Source organism: Schistocerca serialis, chromosome 5 (assembly GCF_023864345.2).
Source record: "Schistocerca serialis cubense isolate TAMUIC-IGC-003099 chromosome 5, iqSchSeri2.2, whole genome shotgun sequence".
NCBI classification, from domain to species: domain Eukaryota; kingdom Metazoa; phylum Arthropoda; class Insecta; order Orthoptera; family Acrididae; genus Schistocerca; species Schistocerca serialis.
Genome location: NC_064642.1, coordinates 410618247 through 410645478, shown reverse-complemented (window position 1 = coordinate 410645478; position 27232 = coordinate 410618247). Strand labels below are relative to the sequence as shown.

At 38.0% G+C, this 27232-nt stretch overlaps 1 protein-coding gene across 1 annotated transcript in view; it reads left to right on the top strand.

Annotated features, from left to right (window-relative positions):
- LOC126481263 (BTB/POZ domain-containing protein 6-like) overlaps positions 1–25470 on the top strand; it is a 32503-nt gene extending 7033 nt beyond the window's left edge. The window contains exons 3-5 of the mRNA XM_050104884.1: positions 6650–6783; positions 14228–14432; positions 24565–25470. Coding sequence (XP_049960841.1) covers positions 6650–6783; positions 14228–14432; positions 24565–25470 — 1245 coding nt within the window. The remainder of the gene's footprint in view (positions 1–6649; positions 6784–14227; positions 14433–24564) is intronic.
- Positions 25471–27232: the final 1762 nt, after the last annotated feature.

Genomic DNA, 27232 nt, shown 5'->3' with positions numbered 1-27232 from the left:
AGACAGTATCAACATGCAGGAACACCTGCAGAGAATCAACAGTTAGTGCAGTGACTGTCAGCTGTCAATCACTCTATTTAAAAAAAAAAAAAAAAAAAAAAAAAACTCCATTATCATACACCACTTTCAAGCGAGTGATAATTTCTTTTTCAGTGAAATTATTGTCTTGTGAAACACTGTCCATTTCCATTGACCGAAGCTGTTACTCAGAACTGATTGCGAACATATAGACAAACAAGACAAGCAATAGCAATGTGCTGTGGGTGTGTACACTTATGCAGTTATGTGACAGATTGACACAGAATCAATTGTGTGATATTTTTGTTCAGTGACGATATTGAATTTAGTGGTTCAGTCAATCTGCTGTAACCATTTATGTCACTATTGACACTACATGGTGGCTGCAATACTAATGAGAGTCTGTTCTGTAGCTTAGCTTAAGATGTTGGTTAGGTTGGAGTTTGAAAATGGAATGACATGAAATGATGTCGGTGCAAGTACGAGGGTTGACTGAAAAGTAATGCCTTTGCCTTCATAACTCTTCAACAGTTGCCAGCATTGGCATGCCGCAGGTACTGGCTTCGTCTGTAGCCTCTTCTCTACGGCTCCAGTTGGTGGGAGCCTTAGCATTGAACAGTTGTGTTGTTACAGTGCAAAGTATGGAACCCTGTGCAGACGGTCAGTCAAAGCTGTTTAAGCAACGTGCAGTCATTGAATTCTTGACAGCAGAAGGTGTCACATCAAAGGAGATTCAACAGAGAATGAAAGCAGTTTATGGTGATTGTGTTGATGTGAGTACTTTGCGTCGTGGGGCAAGTAAGTTTAAAGATGTTGAGGCGGGAACATCTGTCCTGTGTGACAAACCAAGAGTTGGACGTCCTGTGACAGCAACCACCGAGTTTCACAAGCGAAATGTTGATGGATTGATTCAGGACGATCGTCATATTACTTGGAGAGAAATTGCAAGCGCAATTGCCATTTCACAAGAATGTTTGGGTTACATTACTGCTTTGCTTGGCTATCTGAAGATCTGTGCACGATGGGTACCCCAGATGCTGACTCCTGTAGTGAAAGCGCACAGACTTGAAATTTGCCAGGAACTCCTCTCGTGTTACACGAATAAAGGTGACACCTTTCTCCATTCAATTGTTATGGGACAAAACATGGATACACCATTACGACCCGGAGCCAAAACGTCAGTCTATGGAATATCGACACAAAGACTCGCTGCAGAAAAAGAAATTCAAGACACAGCCCTCAGCTGGAAAAATCATGCCCACAGTGTTCTGGGATGCGGAGGGTGTTAACCATTTTGATTTCATTGATCGTGGAACAACAATAAATTCAGGGTGTTACATCACAATATTGCGAACTCTGAAATGTTGGCTAACAAGGGCCCAAAAGGAAAAGGGAAATGTTTTCCTGCAGCATGACAATGCCAAATCACACGCCTCACACGTCACCACTGCAGAACTTCAAGGACTGAATCTCATCACCGTACGGCATCCTCCATACTCACTCCATGCAAATGTCGGGATGGTTCCTTTCAAAGGGCACGGCTGACTTCGTTCCCCATCCTTCCCTAATCTGATGAGACCGATGACCTTGCTGTCTGATCTCCTCCCCCAAAACAAACCCCCAATCCTCCATACAGTCTAGATTTAGCACCGCCTGACTTCCATCTGTTCCCAATAATGAAGGACGATGTGCAAGGACATCATTATGCTTCTGATGAAGACATTGAGAGAACTGTGAGACTGTGGTTGCGGAAACAGTGTGTCGACTTCTTCCATGACGGCTTCAGAAAAGTTGTTCATTGTTGGCAGAAATGTATCCAATTGGCTGGTGATTATGTGGAAAAGTGAATATTGATAATTAAAGATCACAGTCTAAGGGTTATTCTTGCATTTGACATGTTAAAATATTCCCATCCAAACCCAATTAACGAAGGTGGAGGCATTACTTTTCATTCAACCCTCGTACTTACAGATTTTGTAATTATAACAAGCAGTGACCTTAATAATTAGACTGTCTTGAGCATAATTACAGGCCTAATCTAAACTTTCATTGTCATATCTTCCATTGTTATGATGTTCCTTTGCTTTCCTAACTCTATTACAGGCGTCCTGCTTATTGTGAACAATCACCTCACATACTCCATACAAGAACATATGGTGTTAATGTTCAGAAATCGTAGTGAGCTACATATATGATAATGAAAGTTTGATTGAGACCTGGAAGCATGCTCCGGTAGGCAAATGATTAAACTGACTTCTCATGGTAAATGGTAAATTTAGGTTTGAGTCTCAGTCTGGCAGAGATTTTCAATAATCATTACTTATTCGGTTTGGCTGTGAGATATTGAAGCCAGTGAATGTGCAATGATCTCTAGCCTAAGGTTAGGTGATATTTTGGTTTTGTGTTTGGGAAGCCAGTGAATGTTTCACAAAAACAAACTAATCCTAGTAAATGAGTGGTGCTGTGACAGATTGATTTGTAGCTTAGGCTGAGGTCTAGGTTAGACAAGCTGTTATATATATGAAGCACCGAGAATGGGAGGAGGAAAGGAAATGAAGTTTCATGGGGTGAGAGGGGGTGTGATGTTATTTCAGTGCTTGCAGATTCAGATCAGATTTACAGAGAACTTGGCAGTGTGAGCCCACTTATCAGTATGTTATTGCACCCCCTCTGTTCTGCATGCTTGCACTGATTTGTTGGGAATGTTTCTGCAAAACAGTTGTAGCCTCTCCTGAGACAAGCTGTCCCACAACTGTTGTAATTGGATGTTTATATTCTGAATACTGTCTCTGGTCCAGATTTGATCTTGCTGGCCATGGGTGTACGTCAGCATTGTACAGGCAGTTCATAGACTCATGGTCCGTGTATGGATGAGCAATATGATGTACGTGCCATTTTGTAGCCATTTTATAAGATTCTTTACTTGCCTGTCAAAAGCTCCACCAGTGAAGTACATTTGGAGGAAGTACTTTTAACTCTGCATTTTGAAAAGTTATGTTGTGCAACCTGAGTTCCTGTGCCCTGCCCATGAACCAAGGAGCAAGAGAAATTGTTCTTCTCTCATGTGTGACTCCAAGGTGTTGATTAGAAAATTGTTGTATAACATTATTGTGAGTTTGCCAGGCTGAGCATGCTATCATAATGTTTTTGTATTTCTGTGTGTACTCGCAACTAATTTTTTCACCCTTGATCCAAATGATCAAACAAGGACTGTTGGTTGTGATTTTATGGTTAAGGTTACATCATACTGAGCAGTGTATGAATGTGTTTGCTTATGATTATCCTTTTGCTGCACAAGAACCATCTTTATATACATTAAATGTATTCGCAATTGCAAATAAGGACAACCATCAGCTGTAGAATGGAATGATGACAATGAAAATTTGTGCTGGACCGGCACTCAAACCGGATTTCTCGACTATCGCGAGCGCTCGTCTTACCATTTGGCTATCCAGGCACGACTCACAGCCCGACCCAAGCTTTCATATCTTCAACCATGCGTCTATGACCTGTACTCGTACATCCATTATGTATATTCCCGTACAGGTGAGACATTGTACTTGAAAGTCGCTTTTCCGGTATCGGCAGAGAAATACGATATTGCAGTACCTGTGTTATTCTGATTACGGTGCAATTAGCGTCATTCCATCATGCAGCTGATGGTTGTCTTTATTTGCAGTTGTGAATACATTTGTTGTATTTCATAACGGCTGTAGTCGCCACAGTGTCTGTTCCTTTGTACATGCATGAATTTTCAAAGAAACTTTGCATTGTAATCGGAATGACACAGGCACTGCAATATCATATTGTAAAGAACCATCTTTGTCTCTCATTCTGCGAGAGTTCAGTCTTAAGTTGACTGATATTGGCACCCCAGAACAAATTAGTTAACACATTAATATCTTGTTGTCTGTAAAAATTGTTTTTTAATTGATATGAAAATAAATGAATGAATGAATTTAAAATTTTCTTGCTCTCTTTTCAAATCCTTCATGCTTCCTTGATTTTCCCTTGCTAGATTAACAACTGTAACCTTGTAATCCAACAGAACATAATTTTTACCTGCTTCTCTTCAGGCTTGTAATTGTCTGATAAAGATAAAGTGACCTTCAGTTTCTTCAAGTGGAGTTCTGTCAATATCTTGGTGAGCAATTACTTCATCTTGTACCATGAGTCGTTTCTCTGCTAGTATTCCAGAAGTGTTGAAAAACATTTCCTCTCCAGTTTCTACATGTTCTTATGTTATTACTGCAGAAGGATTCAAAGTGATGAAATAGTTTGAAAGAAAAAGATGTGTACTAGACACTAGTCCTCATGAGTCCTTTTTTTTAATTCAGTTTTGTTACTGTCAAAGTACTAAGAATATCATTACATGTACTTGTAAAATCAGATGTCTTGGAGTGTTGGCAAGTAACTACCTTGGGGACAGACATACGAATGAGGTATTCTACGGGTTTGAGAATGCTGTTGCCCTTTGTCTTCACCAGCTGAAAATCATTTGTGCAAATGCAGCAGTCTCTGGTGGGTTGAAACTACCTACAGGAATACCGGGAAAATGCTTTCGTATGGTGAGTCATATCATATCTGGATGCATGCTGGGAAAATGACATCATGTACCTCATGGAATACAGTTATAATTAAAAACTACTTCCAGAATTTTAGAGAAAAATCCAATTTTTTGTGGTGAAGATTATGAAGATAATAAATGATTCATTACATATTGATGTTTTGTACAGTTACAATATGTCCTTCGTTAGAATATAGTGGGCAGCGGGGGTGGAGGAATGGAACGGTACCAGCACCGAGGTTTAATCCAGAGACCTACTAGTTATGATATTAAGTACTTACTCACTCAACTGCAGACTTCCTGAATAATGTCAACCATACGAAGTATATAAGCATGTAAATGTGTAAAATTTACAAACTCGGTTTTCTTGAAAATGGTTGAAAAGTTGCATCTCCCTTTTACATATGTCAAAGTCCTAATCATACCCTGTACGCCTTCCCAGTATGAATGAAATTGGTAAGGGGAAGTTCGTACAGTCCCCTTGTTAACAGAAAGAAGTAGCAGCTCTTCTGTATCCTCAGAAGGCACTAAATCACACTTAGAAGGAATTGATCCCAAAGCCATATGTACCTAGGCCTACATGGATATTTGCCAGCAGAGTAAAAGCCAGCATGTCTGCATCAGCCTCCTCTGTACTAGGAATACTGTTACCCACAATCTGAGCAGATTCCACATTTAGAACAGAAGGAATTTACAGGATTTAATCCAGTTTGTGTGGCAAATTACATGTAGGTCAATCAGGTAGCGTTATAACTACTAGAATGACTGAACATGAAAGAAGTTGGAGACCGAAAAAGAAAAATTCTACCTTTGTTGAACAAGCTCTGAATCAATGTTGTTCTTACAACACTAAATATGATGTCCACCATAGAGCAAATAAAGTAAAAAAACTACTTGAAATTTTGGCTATCAGTAAGTCTCCTTTAATCTTTGCTTATATTGTAATATAAGGTTTATTTGTTCATAGCCTTCTTGTGTATGTCATTACACTTGTGGTTTTTGTATAGATATGTAGTCATAAAGGTTATATATCTTTGGAAAAACAATCTTTATTCAAATATAAACTCTTGCTGATATTGTGTGGACTATCTGTTTGGATATAAATTGCCTGAAGAGGGCCCAAAAAGTCAAAAACCATTCACAGCAAACCATAAAATAAATATTATTTTGCAACATCAGTACTGTGTGCTTTAGTTTTTCATAAGAAAATTTTAGCCATTATAATGTGGGGGATTAGAACAATGTTATTGATGATCTGAACATGCCAACAGATTTGAAGCAAATTACATTTTCAACATTTTTGTTTGTTGAACAGAAGAATGACAGAATATTGAATGCAGGCTTTCACAGTCAGCACTGGCATTATTACTGATATATGATATATGGGCATAAGGCTGTAGTCCAAGGCACAATTCCCTGCCTTAGGCATAATTTAGCTGCTGAAGACATCATCAGAGATTTTAACAACTGAGAAAGCTACCACAGAATTCAAGCAAACTCAGCAAGTTGAACTGTTTATGTGTATCCACACAATGATCAATTTGTGACATAATCAGACTGCTGTGTAAGATTAAGGAGTTGCGCCGATGTATGCTGTGGAGCTTATAATGGGGAACAGTTGGCACCATTTGTTTTATTTACACAACTTGTCTGTTTAAATCCTCTTTATTGTCTGTTGAAATTATGTTTGTGCATTAGCATTTCTGAATAAGTAATAAAACAAACAGTTCTACCTCTTCCCCTCTACAACTCCATAGGCTATGTCGAGGCGAGTCCATGATCTTAGGCAGCCTCCTGATGGTTTCACGAACTGACTTGTTCGGATACATATAAACAGGTCAGCTTGGTGACCTTGTTTAAATTCTGTAACAGCTTCCGGAGTCGTTGAAGCCTCTGATGAGGTCTCCAGCAGTGGAAGATGAAATGTTAGGCAGAGAAATTATGCCTTGGACCACAGCCTTATGTCCATAAATAATATATCAGCAATAGTGGCAGAACTGTTAGCAGCCAGTTGTACAAAGTTCTTGTTGAAGTAAGATTATACATTACATTTTTTTCTTCTAGGTTTTTAGAGCACACAAGCTGATATTAGCAGCTTCCAGTCCTGTGTTCGAAGCCATGTGTTATGGACCTCTGGCTGAGGAAGCATGTGTGAAGATCCCTGATGTGGAGCCAGAAGTCTTCAGAATTTTACTTGAGTAAGAGGGCTGCCTGAACTGCTCAGTATTAAATATCTGAAATTAAAAGTATGAATTGCCGCCAGATGATCTTATGCCATGTATTGCGTCTCTCTGTCCCTGTTTCATACTATTTTCTTCTGTTACATTCCCACCTTCTTCTTTTGTCTTATCTCATTATATGGTGTATACAAAATCGCTCTCTCTCTCTCTCTCTCTCTCTCTCTCTCTCTCTCTCTCTCTCTCCTCTCTCATCATTGTTCTTGTTATCTTCAGTCCAAAAACTGGTATTTGATGCAGCTATTCATACTAGTCTGTCCTGTGCAAGCCTCTTCATCTTGGCATTAACTACTGCAACCAACATCCATTTAAACTATTTCAAACATTTGTCTCCCTTTACAGCAGGGGCGGGCAGGAATCCTGCACGTGTGCGGTGCACTTGCACGCGTGCAGTTAACAGGGGTTCTGCGTGCACACAGGGACAAGCTGTCCACCCACTTATCTCCCCTCCCCACCATACCTTCAGTCCACTCCTTCCTCTGCAATGCGTTTTGTTTCCTAGCTTGCTTTATTGATGAAGGAATAAGATTAGTAGGAGTGCTTGAAAGATATCGTGTTTTGAAAGAGTACCTATTACCTACGATACGTCGTATTTTATTATCACAGCGGAGTGGAACAAAATAAGGTTAGTAGGAGTGCTTAAAAGATGTCGTGTTTTGAAAGAGTACCTATTACCTACGATACGTTTTCTTTAATTATCACAGGTGGAGTGGAACAAAATTTCTACATACAGACAAACACAAACAGTTACTTAAATTTTCATCACTGATGTTTGCTCTTAACCGACACTTACTAATTCAGCAAATGGTTTTCCAGCTCTCGCTATATTAAGCACAATCTTATAACTTGCACGTACCGCTGGGCTATTATTGTTGTCGTCCTGAAAAATTGAAAACAGTGCTCCATAAAATGTTAAATCAGTTAGACGAGAGACCTGACGAAAGGAAGTCGCAGATCTCTCGTGACCACAGCAACTACGACAGATTCATCTAGTATCGTCAGATCGCTCTCCTTAAGCTCAATTTCCCCATCCGCTCAGAATCCAACAATAAATTGTACTCGTCCTTGTGAAATTTGTTATAATGGCCTTCACTACTAAACTTCCGCTGACCAGCGAGAATACTGCCACATATTAAACATTTCGAATTTTCACGTTTTTGCACAAAGAAAACATGATTCGCCCATCACTTTTTAAAAGATAGTAAATCTCCACTTCTCCGTTTCCTTGTTTCACTCTGCATTTTCTGGTTCTTGAAATACAACGTTCACTACGTAGTGGTCGCTACACATCAACGTCCGCAGCTTAGCCTGGCACTACACAGCCGCAACCTGCCGGCTGTCGCCACTGCCCCAGTCGACGATTGCACGTGAGAAGCACACGTGCAGCGCTGTGCGCTCATGAGCCGCGTGCAACGTTTGCCCGCCCCTGCTTTACAGTGTCCACCCTCTCTCTCTCTCTCTCTCTCTCTCTCTCTCTCTCTCTCTCTCTCTCTCTCTCTCTCTCACACACACACACACACACACTTCCAGTAACAAATTGATGATTCCTTGATGCTTCAGAATATGCCCTGTCAACCAATATCTCCTTGTAGGCGGATTGTGCCACACATTTCTTTTTTCTCTAGTTTGATTTAGTATCTCCTTGTTTATCATTTATCTACCCGTCTTATTTACAATATTCTACTGTGGAATGACCAATCAAAACTTCTATTCTCTTTTTATCTGTACTGTTTAACATCCATGTTTGGGTTCTGCACAGGACTACACTCCAAACAATACATTCAGAAAAGATTCCCTGGCACTTAAATTTATATTTTATGTTAACAGATCTGTCTATTCCAGAAACACTTTTTTTACTGCTGCCAGTCTGCATTCCATTTCGTCTCTGCTTCAACCATGAGCAGTTATTTTACTGCCCAAGTAGAAAACTTATCAACTACTTTTAGTGTGTCATCTCCTGATCTAATTACTTTAGCATCCTCTGCTTTAAATTTAATACTTTTCCATCACCTTTGCTTTTCTGTTGATGATGTTTTCACCTTGTAAACTCTTTTCAAGACACTGTCCAGGACTGTTCCTGCAAGTACTTTGTCACCTCTCACAGAATTACAATGTCATCAGCAAACCACAGAGTTTTTTTCCCCCTGAACTTTAATTCCCTTTCCTAAATGTCTCCAAGGTATTCTTTGCAGCTTGCTCATTGTACAGATTGGGAAACATTGGGGAGAGGCTACAACCCTGTCTCACTCCCTTCTCAACTACTGCTTCCCCTTCATGTCTTTCAACTCCTATAACAACAGTATGGACTTTGTACAAGTTGGAGATAACTTATTGCTCCCAGTGTTTTACCACTACTACCTTCATAATTATAAAGAGTGTATTCCAGTCAACAGTGTCAAAAGATTTCTCTAAATCTACAGATACTGTTAACTTAGATGTGCTTTTCTTCACTCTATCTTCTGAGATAAGTTGAAGAGTCAGTCTGCTCTCATATCTTCCTACATTTCTCTGGAACCTAAAATGATCTTCCTAAAGGTCAGTTTCTACCAATATTTACATCCTTGTGTAAGTAGCTCATGTCGGTATCTTGCAACCATGAGTTATTAAACTATGGTTCGGTAATATTCTCACCTTTCAGTATCTTCCTTCTGTGGAACACAAGTTATTACATTCTTCTTGAAATCTGACAGCGACGGCATTTAGCATGTCCAGTATACCATACATACAAGGTGACGTAGTTTTGTTATGGCTTGCTCCCCAGAATTTCCATAGTTCTAAAGGGATGTTATCTACTCCAGGGATTTATTTCGACTTAGGTCTTTCACTGCTCTGTCAAACTCTTCTTGCAGTATTGTAACTCCTATCTCATCTTCATTTACTTCCTCTTTTCTTTCTATAATATTGTTTTTGAGTATGATTTCTTCATATGGACTCATTACTCATATGTATTTTTGTCACTTTCTTGCCTTCCCGCTTTTGCTTAGTACAGGCTTGCCACCTGAGCTCATAATGCTCATGCAGGTGCTTCTATTTTCTGTAAAGGTCTCTTTAATTTTTCTTTATGCTGCATCTATGTTGTTCCTAGGCGTGCTGGCTTCTACGTTCTTGCATTTCTCATATAGTCATTCCTGCATTGCCATTTTGCTCTTACTTCCAATCTCATGTTTTAGACACCTGTATATCCTAATTCCTGCTACATTTGCCACAGTTTTTATATTTTCTTCTTTCTTCAGTTAAATTCAATATCTCCTGCATTATCCAAGGATTTCTGCTAGGCCATGTCTATTTACCCATTTGATCCTCTGCTGCCTTTGGCATGTCATCTCTCGAAGCTACTCATTTATCTTCTGTCATATTCTTTTCCTCTGTTTCAAATGTTGCCTGATATTTCCACTGAAACTCACAACAAATTCTAGTTCCTTCAACTTTTCCAGACTGTATCCCCTTAATTTCTTACAGTTTTGCAGTTTCTTCAGTTTTAGTCTGCAGTTCAGAACTAATAAATTATGGACAGAGTCCACATTTGCCCCCTTGAAAAGTTTTGCAGATAAAATCAGGTTTTGAAAGCCATTACTCATCATTATATGATTGTTTGAAATCTTCCTACGTCTCCAGGTATCTTGTACATTGTTGTTGTTGTTGTTGTTGTTTTGGTCTTCAGTCCTGAGACAGGTTTGATGCAGCTTTCCATGCTAATCTATCCTGTGCAAGCTTCTTCGTCTCCCAATCTACATCCTTTTGAATCCGCTTAATGTATTCATCTCTTGGTCTCCCTCTACTATTTTTACCCTCCACACTGCCCTCCAATACTAAATTGGTGATCCCTTGATGCCTCAGAACATGTCCTACCAACCGATCCCTTCTTCTAGTCAAGTTGTGCCACAAATTCCTCTTCTCCCCAATTCTATTCAACACCACCTCATTAGTTATGTGATCTACCCCATCTAATCTTCAGCATTCTTCTGTAGCACCACATTTTGAAAGCTTCTATACTCTTCTTGTCCAAACTATTTATTGTCCATGTTTCACTTCCATTCATGGCTACACTCCATACAAATACTTTCAGAAAAGACTTCCTGACACTTAAATCTATGCTCGATGTTAACAAATTTCTCTTCTTCAGAAACGCTTTTCTTGCCATTGCCAGTCTACATTTTATATCCTCTCTACTTCGACCATCATCAGTTATTTTGCTCCCCAAATAGCAAAACTCCTTTACTACTTTAAGCGTCTCATTTCCTAATCTAATTCCCGCAGCATCACCTGATTTAATTTGACTACATTCCATTATCCTCGTTTTGCTTTTGTTGATGTTCATCTTATATCCTCCTTTCAAGACTCTGTCCATTCTGTTCAGCTGCTCTTCCAGGTCCTTTGCTGTCTCTGACAGAATTACAATGTCATTGGCGAACCTCAAAGTTTTTATTTCTTCTCCATGGATTTTAATACCTACTCCAAATTTGTGCATATTAAACCTTTAACATGATTTCTAAACCGAGTATTAAGAATGATTAAATTGTTTTCTGTGTAGTTCTATCAGGCAACATTCTCTTTCATTCTGTCCCCCTCTGTCCATGTTCATTTTCCTAGTCTCTAGTCTTGAATTCCACACCCATCCCCCTCCGAGTTCCTCACTTTTTCATCAGATCCCTTAACTATTCAAATAATTTGTTTTATCTCATCATATTTTTTTCATCATCTTCTAAGCTAGAAGGTATATGAACATGTACTGCTGTGATAGGTGTTACTTCATGTCTTATCTTGCTGTTCATAGTAACATTACTTGCATTCCTGTTTTCTTATTCATTATTAAAACTACTACTGCAGTACCTGTGTTTGATTTTGTGTTGGATAAACCTATACCGCCCTGAGTAGGAGTCCTGTTCTTCCTGCCACTGCACGTCACTACTTTTCACTTTATATAAATTCAGTCTATCCATTTTTCTTTTGAAATGCTCTAATCTTCCACCATCTGATCTGTAGAATGCCAGTTTTGTTTTTCCTGATGTCAACATCCTCCTGAGTAATGCTCACTTGAGAAGCAAACAGGACCTCTGGAATGAATATATTACTCAGGAGGATGCAATCATCATTAAGTCATACAGCACAGCTAAATTTTCTCAGGGAAGATAACAGCTTTAGTTTCTCTTGCTTTCGATTTACTGTACCAACATAGCATTGCTATACTGGTTAATGTTACAAGGCCAGGTCAGTCATTCATCCAGACGTGTGCCCCTGCAACTACAGGAAAGGCTGCTTGCCTCTCTTCCAGAATCAGATGTGTGTCTGGCTTCTCCACAGATACACCCCTGATGTGGTTGCACATGCAATACAGCTATCTGTATCATAGAGTTGCGCAAGCCACCTCATGTTGCCAAGGTCCATGGTTCGTGGGGTCTCATACTCATTGACAATGAATCATCTTCTTCATTCTCATGACGATGGCAGTACAGAGTGATAAGTAATTTGCTACGCAGTGGTTTGTTTACCCACTGTTACAATCCATGACAATCTTCGGCAGTGCCTGTCAATGACACATTGTTATACACAGTAGCAGAGAGAGAGTGGTGGCATTTGCTTTCACATGGTGGTATTGAAAAGCCCAGTGCCTACACAACCATGTAGAAGGAGTGTTCCTTGTGTCAGGCTTTCACAATCTAGCAATGACAGAATGTACTGAAATTGAAGATATTGCCCTTTCTGCACCCAGTTGTCATGCTGTCACAGCACAAGGTCTGACAACATTCCAATCAGGTGCTGTACCATACTATCCAGTTAATGTACCATACTATTCAGTTAACGATAGCAGCCGAAGCACTTTCTCTGCAATACATCATCTGCCCCTGATTTAGTTGTTTCTCAGTGTATAGGTTTCAGCTTTGAGTTTTAGCTCACTAATAGCATTTTTATAATGCTCAAACCAAAGATTCATGCAATAAACGTCATGCTTCAGGAGCAGTCTGGCAGAATGCAGAAGTCACAAACGAGTTTAAACAAAGCCATCACCGTTCCCTTCCCAATTATTCATCCAGCTGAGCTAAGTGCTTGGTTTATAATGACCTTCATGTCCAAAAAATGTGGAACTGTACAGTCCTCCTACTCCTACACCTACACCAAATCCGTTTGGCTTTCTCCTTGATAAATTAATGTCTGCGAAACACAAAAAGACACTGCTTACATCAATCACAGCTTTTTTCAGTGCGCTCTCAACTGCAGTACCACATTTTTTTGTTTATAACAGAGTTGATATGAAAGTAATGTAAACAGGAAATGTGTGTTATGTGGTCTAATCTCGCTTACGTCGGTTTACACCTCACTTTGCACTAGACTGCTTACTTCCTGGTTCGCGTACGAGTGGACATGTTTGTTTCCTTGTGACTCTGTTGTTCGGTCTTGTATTCATTCTGTCCTTCGTTGGTCGTGTCCGTCCTCTTCCGTTGTGTTGTTGTTCACAGGCCTCTCCGTGGGTCCCGCCGCGCTTTCCATCATTGCTACCCCGCGACCGTCCTGGTCGCAGTTACAACATTTTTTTTAATAGCAGTCACAGTATTTTGAGGTCTGTACCAGAAATTTCAGAGCAGTCGTAACCTATTCCAAGTAATTTCCATAGATCATACTCTGTGAGTGCTGATTTGTTAGGTTGAAATAATTAGGTATCCATTGGTGTTCACAGCAGTGATTTTTGATAGTTTGTATTGTCTGCCTTATGTACACCATGCCTCACTGGCAGGTATTTCATAGAGACTGGACTGCAATAGATAAAGGTTGTGCTAGGCGCTGTCGAGCAGTCCTGATGTTTTAACCAATGGCCAAAAAACAAATCTTTGTGTGGTGTATTCCCAGAAATCTTTCAGTCCTCTTGAATAATGTATCACTGTGTGGGATAAATGCAGCAGATACATCCTTCTCAGGCTCCTCTTCCATTTCTGCTTAGTGTACTGTTGATGTAGGATGAGGAGTTCACTGAATCTACCACTTTGTGTATCCATTCTTACATAAAACCATTTTCAGATGTTATAGTCTTGATGATCGTAACATGATTGTTTGCTGTAATATTGCGCCTTTTGGAAATTAAAATGTGGTTGTATGTCCACAAATTATTTTATCAACAAGTAATGAAAGCTGCAGATATTATGGATGAACTGTTACACATATAGCTTGACATCTACTGGTGATACAGTCTCATTTTGCCATTATGTTGTATTTCTTTAAAACAACTTTACTCGTATTATATATAATCCAGTATGCCAAAGTTTATTTTGAATTTTTATAAGCTTTGCAGAATTCGACTTAGTGATATATGATAAACTGCAAGAACATTTTCATTTTAACAAACCAAGCAAGACAAAAGATAGTCTGTTTTCTTTTGTACACATATTTAAAAGAAAAAAAAACTTATTTTCAGGTACATTTACACTGATGTGGCAAATATTTCATCAGTAGATGAAGCAGCTGGAGTTTTGTATGCAGCAAAAAAATATATGTTACCTCATCTTTGTCATACTTGTCACAATTACATAATAGATAATTTACGCCCTAGTAATGCAATGAGTATTTTTGAATTTGCAAATGAAATAAATGAGGAGCAGCTTCTGGAGCCATGTATCAAGGTAATTTGAAGAGACTTACATACAATTTATTCATGTATAAAACTGACAGTCAGTTGTATATATGACATATGTCCACTTGCTATGGGTTATCATTTATGGTAATGATGTTCATATTGAAATAATTAATTATTATGTGAACCACTTTAGTGATTTGTCTTTTCCATTGTTTTGTAGAGTAATTTCGACAGATAACATAGATTTTAGTATTATGTTTTGTTCCCTGAGATTTTCTTAACACATCAGCAAACTCAAACTGTGTGGAGGAAGCTCATATTTCTGGATGATCCAGAATCAATTTGTATGTCACTGTTCAGTTTTATTTTTTGTATGGGTGCTCTAAAATTGCTTTACCTAAATTGTGGAATCATTTTACCCAGATTGAAAATGAGCCAGAGGCTTTTTTACTGTGACTCACTATTGGCATTACATGGAATAGAATGTGAATTCACTATTTTGGTGCAGTAGTAAAATGGTGAAGCTGAATGTACAGGGAGCAGAAATGAACTCATGTTATAATCATAAAAGCTAACTTTTCTTCTAAATCAAATAAAATGAAATGGGAAATTTTACACTAAGCTGTAATAATCATACAATGCAGACTTCCTCGGTTATCTGAATTTTTATAGAGTCTGATGATGTCGTCAGTATTAGGAAGCAAAACATTAGTCACAGAAATATGGCTTGGATGATGGCCTAATGCCCATAAAACAAAATTCACTAAGCTGCACTAATTTCTGCCCCAGACATTTTCCAGTTGAAAAATACTGTGCAGGTCTTGAGGGCAGTGCATAATTTTTTCTGAACAGTTTATATTCATAGCCATTAGCAAAGATGAGCTTACCTTTTTGGAGCATACCCTGTTTCTGCATTCAGAAGAGCTGTAGAGTAAATCGCTAATTAACTGCACTGAGATTATGTCAGTAGAAGTAAAAGGTCCTTGGTAATTGCTCCCCTAACAACTGAAGTACACATTAGAGCTAATATCTTAAATATAATATGTTAATACTTGAACCCACAATTCCAAAGTAACATTGGATGATCTTTAATGTTGCACTACTGTGGAATACCTCATTCTCCTAGGCTGAAAATCACCTGTAGAAAGAATGAGTAAAATTAAAGATAAACTTGATGTCCTTACCATCAAACAGCTATTTCAATGTTTAATGGCCCTATTTAAGTGCAACCTTTTGTTGAAAAAAAAGGGGTGCATGAGACATCCAACAACATACTTTCCATCAAGATTGACCCTGTCTTTGGCCTGAGCATTGTGTGCAGTGTGCCGGTGTATTTTTGATGGTGATCATTGTTTTGGGTATTCAAAACCTGATTTAACCTACCCTGACCTAGATTATGCAGCTTATGTTAGAGGTCTAGATGTAGAAACAGTTGCTTTGTGAAACTGATAAGAGTTCTGAACTCAGTTGTGTTATGTTACTTCCACAGTCCCTTGTTACAGTCCTCTTTACCATTCATGCTACTTAAGCATGGAAAATTAGTTTCTTTGACAATTATTTTTGGTGATAAGTATTGTACATATTGTCATATGCTGAACTACGTATGTGCAGTCCCTGTACAGTGCATGGCGAAGGGTACCACATGGCACTACTTGACATTTCCATCCCTGTTCCACTTGAAAATAGACCGAGGGAAAAATGGCTGTTTATAAATGTCCATATGAGCCCTAATTTCTCTCACTTTATTTTCATAGTCTTTGCACAAAGTATATGTTGGCAGCAGTTGAATCGATTTGCAGTTGACTTCAAATGCAAGTGTTCTAAATTTCTGCAACAGTGCCTCATGAAAAGAGCACTGTCTTTCCTCCAGGGATGCTCATTTGAGTTCCCAAAGCATCACTGTAATACTTGGGTGCTGACCAAACCTACCAGTATCATGTCTAGCAGCATACCTCTGGATTGCTTCAATGTATTCCTTTAATTTGACCTTATAGGGATCCCAAACATGCAAGCAATATTCAAGAATGGGTCACACTAGTTTTTTATATGCCGTATCTTCTATAGATGAGCTACCTCTTCCCAAAATCCTCCCAATAAAATGAAGTCAAGCATTCGCCTTTCCTACTACCAGCCTGTGATGCTCATTCCGTTTCATATTGCTTTGCAACATTACAAATAGATATTTAACCAACTTGACCGTGTCGGGCCAGTAACTTACATTTTTCCACATGTAGGGCAAGCTACCGCTCATTACACCAGCTAAAAATTCTGTCTAAATGATCTTGTATCCTTCTGTCCTCCTACAGTCCACCATCCCACACAACACAACATCATCAGCAAGCAGCCACAAATTGCTGTTCGGTGTGTCGTGCCTGTGCCTATGCCTGTGCCTGTGCCTGTGCCTGTGCCTGTGCCTGTGCCGTTGCTATCAGTACATATGATACCCTGATAGTCTTTGGTACACTAATTCCAATCTATTATGCTTTCATACATTCTTTATTCGTTCATTTGCACATTCTGTTCCATGAATCCCATGGATTGCTAGCTATTAGTTTTCCAATTCAGGCGTTTACAAACTAAGCTGTAATAACTGTCCTTCATATTATATTGGTCAAACAGGCAGAGCTGTGAAAACAAGATATAAAGAACACCTATTAGGTAAAAAAGGAGCGAATATACACAGCTCTACTTTTGCTGAACACCTCTTGATAGCCGGTCATACGCCTAAACAGTTAGAAGACACTGTTATCCTACACAGAGAAGTCAAAGGGCGTAGATTAGATCTGTGGGAAGAGTTACAAATTTTTAAACATCTAGAGGCAAGGACGGTAATATACTGAACGACCAGTTGAACCTTGCTTGTAGACAATTTTTTGAAGGCTTTAAACCTGCACTGTTTATGGTATAACATTAATGCTGGTAACCTTAGTGGTCTATTTTCTCAGGAAGCTATGATGCACCTTCAATGCTTTAAGATCGCTACCCTTTATGTAATGTGGTTTTCTCATGATGTATGGCTGCCACTACATCGGCCTTTATGTGATTTTGTCTGGCTCTAAAACGTGGGTTCCCTGCGAATGTGTATTAACTGGATTGTGTACCAGGGTTCGTAATTCTGTCTTAAGCGCCATTATTGTCAATTTTAAAGTTCTGACATATATACCGTTTGTGGGCTTCACTAATATAGTAATGTAATTTTTATATTTTGGCTGTATGTGCCACTATGCGTAACTCTCTCGGCATAAACGCCACCTGCCTTTTTGATGTATAACTACATTAATTGTACTAAGGCTCCCATACTGTTATAACGGGAGTGTTAAATGCCCTCCTTCTTTTTATTGTTACTTTATCTAAGGACGTTATTAATACTGATAATTTACACGTTGCTTTTGTACGCCAATTGGCACATGGTTCGCGCCATGAGTGCCACCTGCCCTGGTCGCAGAATAACTACGCTGGCCGATTACACTCAGTCGGTTGTGAGCTCTGCAAGATCCATGTACTAATTTATATTTACGTGACAAACTCTAATTTTAGGGCTATATTTTAATTTTTACAAATGGATCTATGCCGACACTTGTAAAAACAGCGATGGTACATTAGTCCTTACTAATGTAAAATTGTAAGTACCAGTCGTCGTTCTCATATTTCTGTAATGCAAGAGCTCTCTAATTTGTGTCAAAATCTATTCTTGACTTAAGTTTCATACTTTTTTAATGTAAGTGATAATGTTCTTGTCCTTAGGCCACCTTCTGAAGAAGACAAATTTACATTTGTCGAAACCTAGGTAAAGAATTCTTTATCCATTGCAACTGATCAGCTGTTTATAATTTTAATACTGATATGAGTTAAGAAGGGGGAACATCAAGATGGGCTGAGCATGAGTTGGAGTTTGTAGTAGGGAAGGAGATGCAGTAGGGTAATAACTTGCAGCTGCGTTAGCCACAGTCCGAGGGTAGCACATCTGCCTAGTGAATGGGAGGCCCAGGTTCGAATCCTGGTGTGCAGGAGGCTTGTTGTTGTTGTTGTTGTTGTTGTTGTTGTTGTGGTCTTCAGCCCTGAGACTGGTTTGATGCAGCTCTCCATCTACTCTATCCTGTGCAAGCTTCTTCACCTCCCAGTACTTACTGCAACATACATCCTTCTGAATCTGCTTAGTGTATTCATCTCTTGGTCTCCCTCTACGATTTTTACCCTCCATGCTGCCCTCCAATGCTAAATTTGTGATCCCTTGATGCCTCAGACCATGTCCTACCAACCGGTCCCTTCTTCTTGTCAAGTTATGCCACAAACTCCTCTTCTCCCCAATTCTATTCAATACCTCCTCATTAGTTATGTGATCTACCCCATCTAATCTTCAGCATTCTTCTGTAGAAACACATTTCGAGAGCTTCTGTTCTCTTCTTGTCCAAACTATTTATTGTCCATGTTTCACTTCCATACATGGCTACACTCCATACAAATACTTTCAGAAAAGACTTCCTGACATTTAAATTTATACTCGATGTTAACAAATTTTTCTTCTTTAGAAACGCTTTCCTTGCCATTGCCAGTCTACATTTTATATCCTCTGTACTTCGACCATCATCAGTTATTTTGCTCCCCAAATAGCAAAACTCCTTTACTACTGTAAGTGTTTCATTTCCTAATCTAATTCCCGCAGCATCACCCGACTCAATTCAACTACATTCCATTATCCTCGTTTTGCTTTTGTTGATGTTTATCTTATGTCCTTCTTTTAAGACACTGTCCATTCCGTTCAACTGCTCTTCCAAGTGCTTTGCTGTCTCTGACAGAATTACAATGTCATCGTTGAACCTCAAAGTTTTTATTTCTTCTCCATGAATTTTAATACCTACTCCGAATTTTTCTTTTGTTTCCTTTACTGCTTGCTCAATATACAGATTGAATAACATCGGGGAGAGGCTACAACCTTGTCTCACTCCCTTCCCAATCACTGCTTCCCTTTCATGCCCCTCTGCTCTTATAACTGCCATTTGGTTTCTGTACAAATTGTAAATAGCTTTTCGCTCCTTGTATTTTACACCTGCCACCTTTAGAATTTGAAAGAGAGTATTCCAGTCAACATTGTCAAAAGCTTTCTCTAAGTCTAGAATGCTAGAAACGTAGATTTGCCTTTCCTTAATCTTTCTTCTAAGATAAGTCATAAGGTCAGTATTGCCTCACGTGTTCCAATATTTCTACGAAATCTAAACTGATCTTCCCTGAGGTCGGCTTCTACCAGTTGTTCCATTTGTCAGTAAAGAATTTGTGTTAGTATTTTGCAGCTGTGACTTATTAAACTGATAGTTAGGTAATTTTCACATCTGTCAGCACCTGCTTTCTTTGAGATTGGAATTATAATATTATTCTTGAAGTCTGAAGGTATTTAGCCTGTCTCATACATCTTGCTCACCAGATGGTAGAGTTTCGTCAGGACAGGCTTAACATCAGATATTTAACACCTTAACTCATTAGACATTTCGGCTGTTTTATACATGAGAGTTTGATCCTTTGAACAATCAAGGGTTCATTGGCGAACCCAAATGCCCGTTCCTTCTGTTTGTCTTCAGAGTTTGTGGCAGATGACATACATTAATGCAAGTACACTGGCTAATCTATCAGATTTCACATATTTCCCAAGAGAGACAACAAATTATGCTCATGAGAAAATGCGGGTCTGCATATCACGCACAGTGATTGTTGTGGTTTTCAGTCTGAAGGTTAGTTTGATGCAGCTTTTTACCCTTGTGCAAGCCATTTTATCTTTGCATAGTTACTGCAGCCGACATCCACTTGAAACTGATTTGTGGAGGGAGACTGTAGTCAACTATTTCTGTCCCTATTCAGTTTTCAAAGCTGGAAGTCAACAACTCTAGGTGGCCTCAGGCAATACAATCTGATAGAAAATTGACATTTGAGTATCCACAAAAATTGTGATTGTTCCTCATTGTGGAACACTCACCTCACAAGTTTGATACAGTGGATTGAGGTGACCAAGAGAAGAATAGTGAAAGAGACTTGTTTAGGAAAAAGGAGAGTATCAGAGATGGTCGTTGAATTCTAATGGCAGATAACTACAAGAGCATAAATTACTAACCATATAAACAAACATTTTACTTGCTCCCGTACACGTATTACTGAATGACCATGCTGGAAAAATTTAATTGAAATTTGAACTCAAGGAGCATTATTAAAAATCATTTTTCTGTGTAGCGTTTGCACATGGAACAAGAAAGTGTGAAAGATAATGGTATATGAAACCTTCTGTGTCACATACTGTGAGAAGGTTTATGGTGTATTGATACAGGAGGGATTTTGGAATGTAGTAATGTGGCTGTATACCACTGTAATGTTCCTGCTCACATACAACACACAAATTTAAATACCTCAGACATTGCATTGTACTTTAAATGTAAAAGAGTTATCTGCAAATGAAAGAAAAATCGTTCTATGAGCAGGTAGATGTACACTATTTCGTTGATACTTATCTTGTCTTATTGAGGGGTGTCTGTCATTGTTGAAGAAGTTATTAAATCATTATTGTTTGTTGCATGTTCATGGGTTGGAAGTTTTTGGTTTTTGCTGGAGCCTTTTACAAATTTGAGGTTTTTACTCTTTAAGATAAAAAAATATTCTGCACACATATCCTATTAGTCCCTGTCATTTATTTGTACAAAACAAACTGCAACTTCTTACATCCATCACTCACCACAACTACCGGACAGCACACAAACAAGTAACTGACTGCTTAATCCTAACACCAGCCTTTATATCAAAACAGTGACAAGTTGGTTATTAGTATAAATACTTTTAAAGGTGTAATGAAAAGTCACATATTCACAAAAACTTAAATGTGTAGTAAGTTTTAGAATAATGAAGAAAATATTTGACCCTGTTTTCTTATACAATTTCTTTTTTTGTACAAAATTCCATGAAGTATTGATTTTGAACAATTACCATGCTTTCAAAATATGCAGATTGCAGTTAGAATGCTTAATTATTTTGATTATTAACATTTATTAGAGATTTCTATGCTAAAATTATGTTATCTAATTCAACAAACTATCTTGTAAACCATGTTAAAGATTATTATCTACTGAACTGTTTACAGTTTAAACACAGTAATTGGTCAGAGCATTATGTAGTCTTTTTCTAGAACTTTTTGTATGATAATTTTAAATATTTTACAGGAAAACTATATTAAATGAGTGAATTATTATCTTTCTGGAAGATAGAATTGTTTCAGCAGAATGAAGTATGTATACAAAATTATCATAATGTTGTAAATGAAATAGTGTTACAAACTTTTTTATTTACAGGACACTCAGTTATTCCTGGTAGTATTAGATAATGAATACTAAATATGAAGGGAATAAACAAAATCATAAATCTACAAAAACATGATAAGAGATTCAGTTCACTAAAAATACATTACACCTCAAAGGGTACAGTGTTGAGAGAGAGAGAGAGGGGGGGGGGGGGGGGGGGGGGGAAAGGATAGAGGGAGAGGTGGGGGGAGGGGTGGAGAATTTACTTCTTCTCTCTCTGTCACAGAAAGCAGTAACTACAAAACTTTGAAAATATGTACCTCAAGATGGATAGGTCCTGATCTGGTTCCGTATGTGTTTGGCACCATACCTGAATGAACCTGAACCAACTGCAGAAACAGCTTTCATCAGTTTTTCTTTATTAATGTTCTTTGAGTATTAAGAGAGATTGCAGTGGGAGGAAAAAAAATTGAGTCTTTTTGTGAGACGGTTTTTTGAAGATCTGAGAGTGGACAAATACTGTACTTTGAGGAAATGACTAACTTCATGGCTTGGAGATGAGTGCACATTACTCTAGCATCTTAAGATAATGCAAAGAGTCTGAGTGATAACTGAGGTTTCAAGAACTCTCTTTGTTGGACCTTCACTGTTGACTGGAAAAATATTAGTGGCAGGCAGTTGCACATTTTACTATCAGATGAAGGCTCTTTCAGCCTGTCTGCATCTACATTTTCAGACCAATTTAAAAACAAAAAAAAAAAAAAAAAAAGAAGAGATTGTCAGCATAGAAGATTATCATCTATAATGATACAGAGAAAGAAAGTGACAATCACAACTTCCTAAGTGAATAGCAGTGTTGCAGGTGATAACACGGTTTTATTAATAATCATCCAAATGTACCACATGACAAGAAACAGGTGCATGAAAAAGCTTGCATCTGCCGAAGCTACAAAATTGTGGAATGGCAGGAAAAGACTGACAAATATTTCCTTTGATCATAAGGTTGCTCTTACATGTGACACATATATCTCAGATAGTGATCTCTGGGAACATTAGAATGATGTCCAGTATTACACTTACCTGCATATTAAACTGGACGAAATATCATTGTTGTCAAAATACAGTATATTTTGCAGTTTTTTTTCTTGGATTCATTTCTTGAACATGTATTTTATATGGCAGGGTTTCTGTAATATTTATAAAACATTTATTTTCTGAATTCAAAATTCAAAAATATTTTATTCACAAATTTCAATCTAATTCATACATCTCTTACTATATGCTGGCTAGTACTGACTACACATCTCGACAAAGTTGGCGCCAAAATACATCTTTTCTTTTCCAGACTTTCCTTGTACATTATCATCAAAAATTTAACATGTATTTATCACACTACAATTTTCTTTTTATAAGAGGTTTTGTAATTAATTGTAATTTTGACTTTAAATTTATGACATATCTTTCATCTTTACATTGTTTTAATTAAACCCATTGTCAAGGATGTACACTTTGATATGCTTACAATCTCGCCTTACATAATACAGTTTTGTGTGAATTATCAAATAACAAAACAATGTGTCTTTTCAACAATATTGCAAAATTTCAATGTTTGCACCAGCAAACTTCCATTCTGTAGTTTCACAATAAATCTTAATGAAGCTGTGGCAGCCATGCCGCAAAAATTCGTGAACAGACGTGAGCTGCTCACGCCTGGCCCAAGTTAGCTGCATCAGATATCTGTCGGCGTGCATACTTACCGAGCGCGTCGTCCAATTGCGTGAGTGCAGGAGAACAGTGGTTGTGTGTCTGAAATGATACGAACCCTTTTCTTGTGATTAGGGGGCACTGTGTATTTCACAGACATGATGAATTGAAGGCGGAAAGGAACAGAGAGTGCCAAACAAACTTCTATATGTGCCTGTGGGGAGCTGGTGTTATGCTCGACCATGTGGTCCATGGAGTGAAGTTACAGACCCTTGAAATACACATATGTACTGTATGGTGGCTCAGTTTGCACTGCCCTTGCTTTTTCTGCTGACCTGCATCCAAACATGCCACAGCATTGCCACAATTTTGCCTATTGGAGATATGCATGCTGACAGATATCTGACGTAGCTAACTTGGAGCGGCTCTGGTCTGTTCGCATATTTTTGCGGCACAGCTGCTACAAAACTTTCAGAACGTTCCTTATAAAATACACGTTTTTATCAAATTGGCATCAATATACAGTATTCCAATAATGAGTATTCAATAGCAGTTAAGTTTTCTAAGTCAGCAGGACAATTATATCGCACTGGCTCGAGGTGCAGAGGTGTTTTCTAGCATCCATCCAGCATCAGATTTCTTTGACCACAATTATCTAACACATTTGTCCAAAATTTGTACAAGTTATTTAAATGCATATGATTTTAAAGTTCCTGAGCATGCTCCCTGTTTTCCGTTACTCCCCACCCCCACCTACCCATCTTCCACCCTCTCTACATGAGCAAAGACTTGCTTGAAAGTATGGCAATTTTCTATGCATGAATAGTTCCAACAGGCTGAGAATAGAATGTGCCCATTTCCATGAAACATTTGAAGAAGTGGAAAAAATGATGAGTGATTGTGAAGCATGAAGATATGCATTTAATTTAGTGTTAACTTGTTTTTGATGGTTACAGTTATGCAGTGTGTTGCAGAACTACCTTATTATCAGGTGTAGATCTTGTTCACAATATGTTATTTGTCTGTAAATCTCCTGTTATTTCTTTCTCACAGTTTCTTCAACCTCCAGATACCTTCATGACTTTCTCTTGCCTTCTGTGTCCAATTTTGTTAGCCATGTTTATAATAAAACCATGCCGCTTTATTTTGTAAATTATTAGTAAAATATGACATATGTCTTAAAAGGATACTTTACTGTTTCAGGTGATGTGTGGGCATACCAAAGAAGTTCTAAAATCTGTGGATGGTCATATGTCTTCGCATACACTTAATGTACTCTTGAGCCAGCACAAATTAAATATTAGTGAAACAGAACTGTTTGAAACATGCATTCAATGGGCTGAAGTTCAGTGTTCAGAGAAGGGATTAGAAAGAACTCCTGAAAATATGCGTGCAATTTTGATGAAAGCTGGTGCACTTTCCAAAATACGATTTCTGTCTCTCACTGTACAGGAATTTGCAGAAGGCCCAGAGTCATCAGGCATTTTAACTCCAGAAGAAATAGCTGTTTTAAAAGCAGTTATTTTGGAAAAACATGGTGACCTTATTCCATTACCAGAAGGAATGTGCAGTGTTCCATATTCACGAGATAAGATAGCAATAAAACAGTTTTATTGTGCTCGTAAGTTTTTAAAGACAGCTGTTACAATTTCTGGGCACATTAGACTTCTAACCAAAGTACTTGTTGATAAATATGTGAAGGTGAGTGGAATAAGAGTTTTCACTAGGCTTGTGCCTCAGAGTGAGTTCAACTTGGCTCATGGGTTGCCTCGTGAGTACCGTGAAAACTTGGATGTGTCTGTACTTGACCAACATGGAACTGTACTCAGTAGGACTCTTTTTACCGATGTTGTAGAATACAATACATTGTCAACGGTAAATTTTGAAGAACCAATCGTATTCAGCAGTAACAAAGAATATAGTATATTAATGGTGCTACCTTGTCTGAGAGGAGATGTTCATGAGTATCCACTGAGTTTCATGTCACAGACTGAAAAGAGTCGAGGTATTGAGTTCAGATTTTTTGATCATGCTGATATTGATGGCAATGGTACCTTTGTAAGAAGGTTAGATATGGGATTTGTAGATGCAATTGTTTATTCAGTTTGATACTCCACAGCTTTCTTCTTCAGTTGGGTGTAATATTACGGTATATTGATAATTTTTACTTATGGACCGTCTGACAGCAACTGAATAAAACACAATTTTAGTGCCATACGTGTTTCGCCTTTATTTTCTGCAAGGCATCATCAGTGGCAGGTTGCATGGACAATTTCTTACATATTACGCTCCTGTTGCATTTTTGGTATTGTTGTTCTTGTTAGGAATACCAATTTGCGGTTGTGTGTTTTATTCAGTTGCTGTGAGACGGTCCATAAGTAAAAATTATCAGTATACCGTAATATTAGCAAACTTGTTTGTGACTACTTAACACTGTCTCAATGTTTTTTCCTATTTTTCTTTCCCACTTATTGGTTTAAATCTGTGAAGAATGGTTGCTTATAAGAGTGAAATTGTATGACATGAACTCCTCCTTACAAGCAGTGATTTATTTTTGTTGCCCACTTGTTATGATAGTATTTTCTTTCTTCCTTGCTCATTATTGGTATAAAATCTATGAAGAATGGGTAACTATGAGAATGATGTTTTGTGGCATCAGTATTTTCTTCTCTGCAATGAGTTTTCTCTTCCTATTCTTGGAAAAGAAGTAGGTTTTTTCATTTTCCAGATCTCCCTCAACCCCATACTCCCAATGTTATGTGTCTCTCAAGTGTGTGTGTGTGTGTGTGTGTGTGTGTGTGTGTGTGTGTGTGTGTAAAGTGCATGCAGTCATAATTACCATTGTACATTTGTACAATGAAGTAATCCAAAACTTTGACATGTACAAATGAAAATTAATTTTAAAACATTTAGGTAAAGCCAATTTTACCTAGATGTTACTTCTTTGTGTCTGTACATTAAATGAAATTCTGTTAAATGAGACATATGTATTATGTGAAGTAGTTGATATAACAGTTGCGAATGAAATACATATGAGATAAAAGATTTGTTTGTTAGAACATAGACAAATATGTTCTAATTGTTAAAAGGAATGTAATGATCTGTTAGACAGACAGTTAGCAGGAGCAAACAGTACTGGCATCCTCAGTGGCAGATAGTTATATGAAGGAAGAAGAAACTTGATGCAAAATTGGTATACACACATTTTGACTCTACCATTTGGATAACACAGTGGTATTGGATGGATGGCTATCACAGAAATAAATACATGGAAGTGGTAAAAAGGAAGTGTCATTTGAAGAATTAAAATGATCAGATCTATAAATCTGGGAAAATGACAATAAAAGCACAAATAAAGGAATGGAAGAAAAATCCAGAGAAGGAGCATGAAAAAACCATCATTCTTAACACTGTGATGGAAGCACTAGAAGAGAATGATGGATAATTAAATTTGAAGTGAGGTGCACAGAAAAAATGTTTTGTCATTTAAAACTGCAATGAGAACAAATATCTACATGTGGAGGCACCTATATGCCATGCTGTTGGACATAAACTGTAGTAGAGTTACCACTATTCAGTTATTATCATTTCTCACAGTTGTGGCAATATATATTTCTGTACTTTGTTTGTGAGCTTAGGAACAGTTTTTGTTGTTTTCAGAAGTAGTGCTTGATGTAACTGAGGCAGTGATGATGGATATGTTAAGGAAAATTAATGTTTGAGACATGCTCAGGATATCTTGCTTCATTCTACTTTGTACTCATCATCTAGTGAACCATGCCTCTTTTAATATAATTTTGTCATGTCCTACAAAACAATTGTAAAATTGTCTCTAGAATAAGGCCATAGGCATAAGAGTGTGTGTGACACA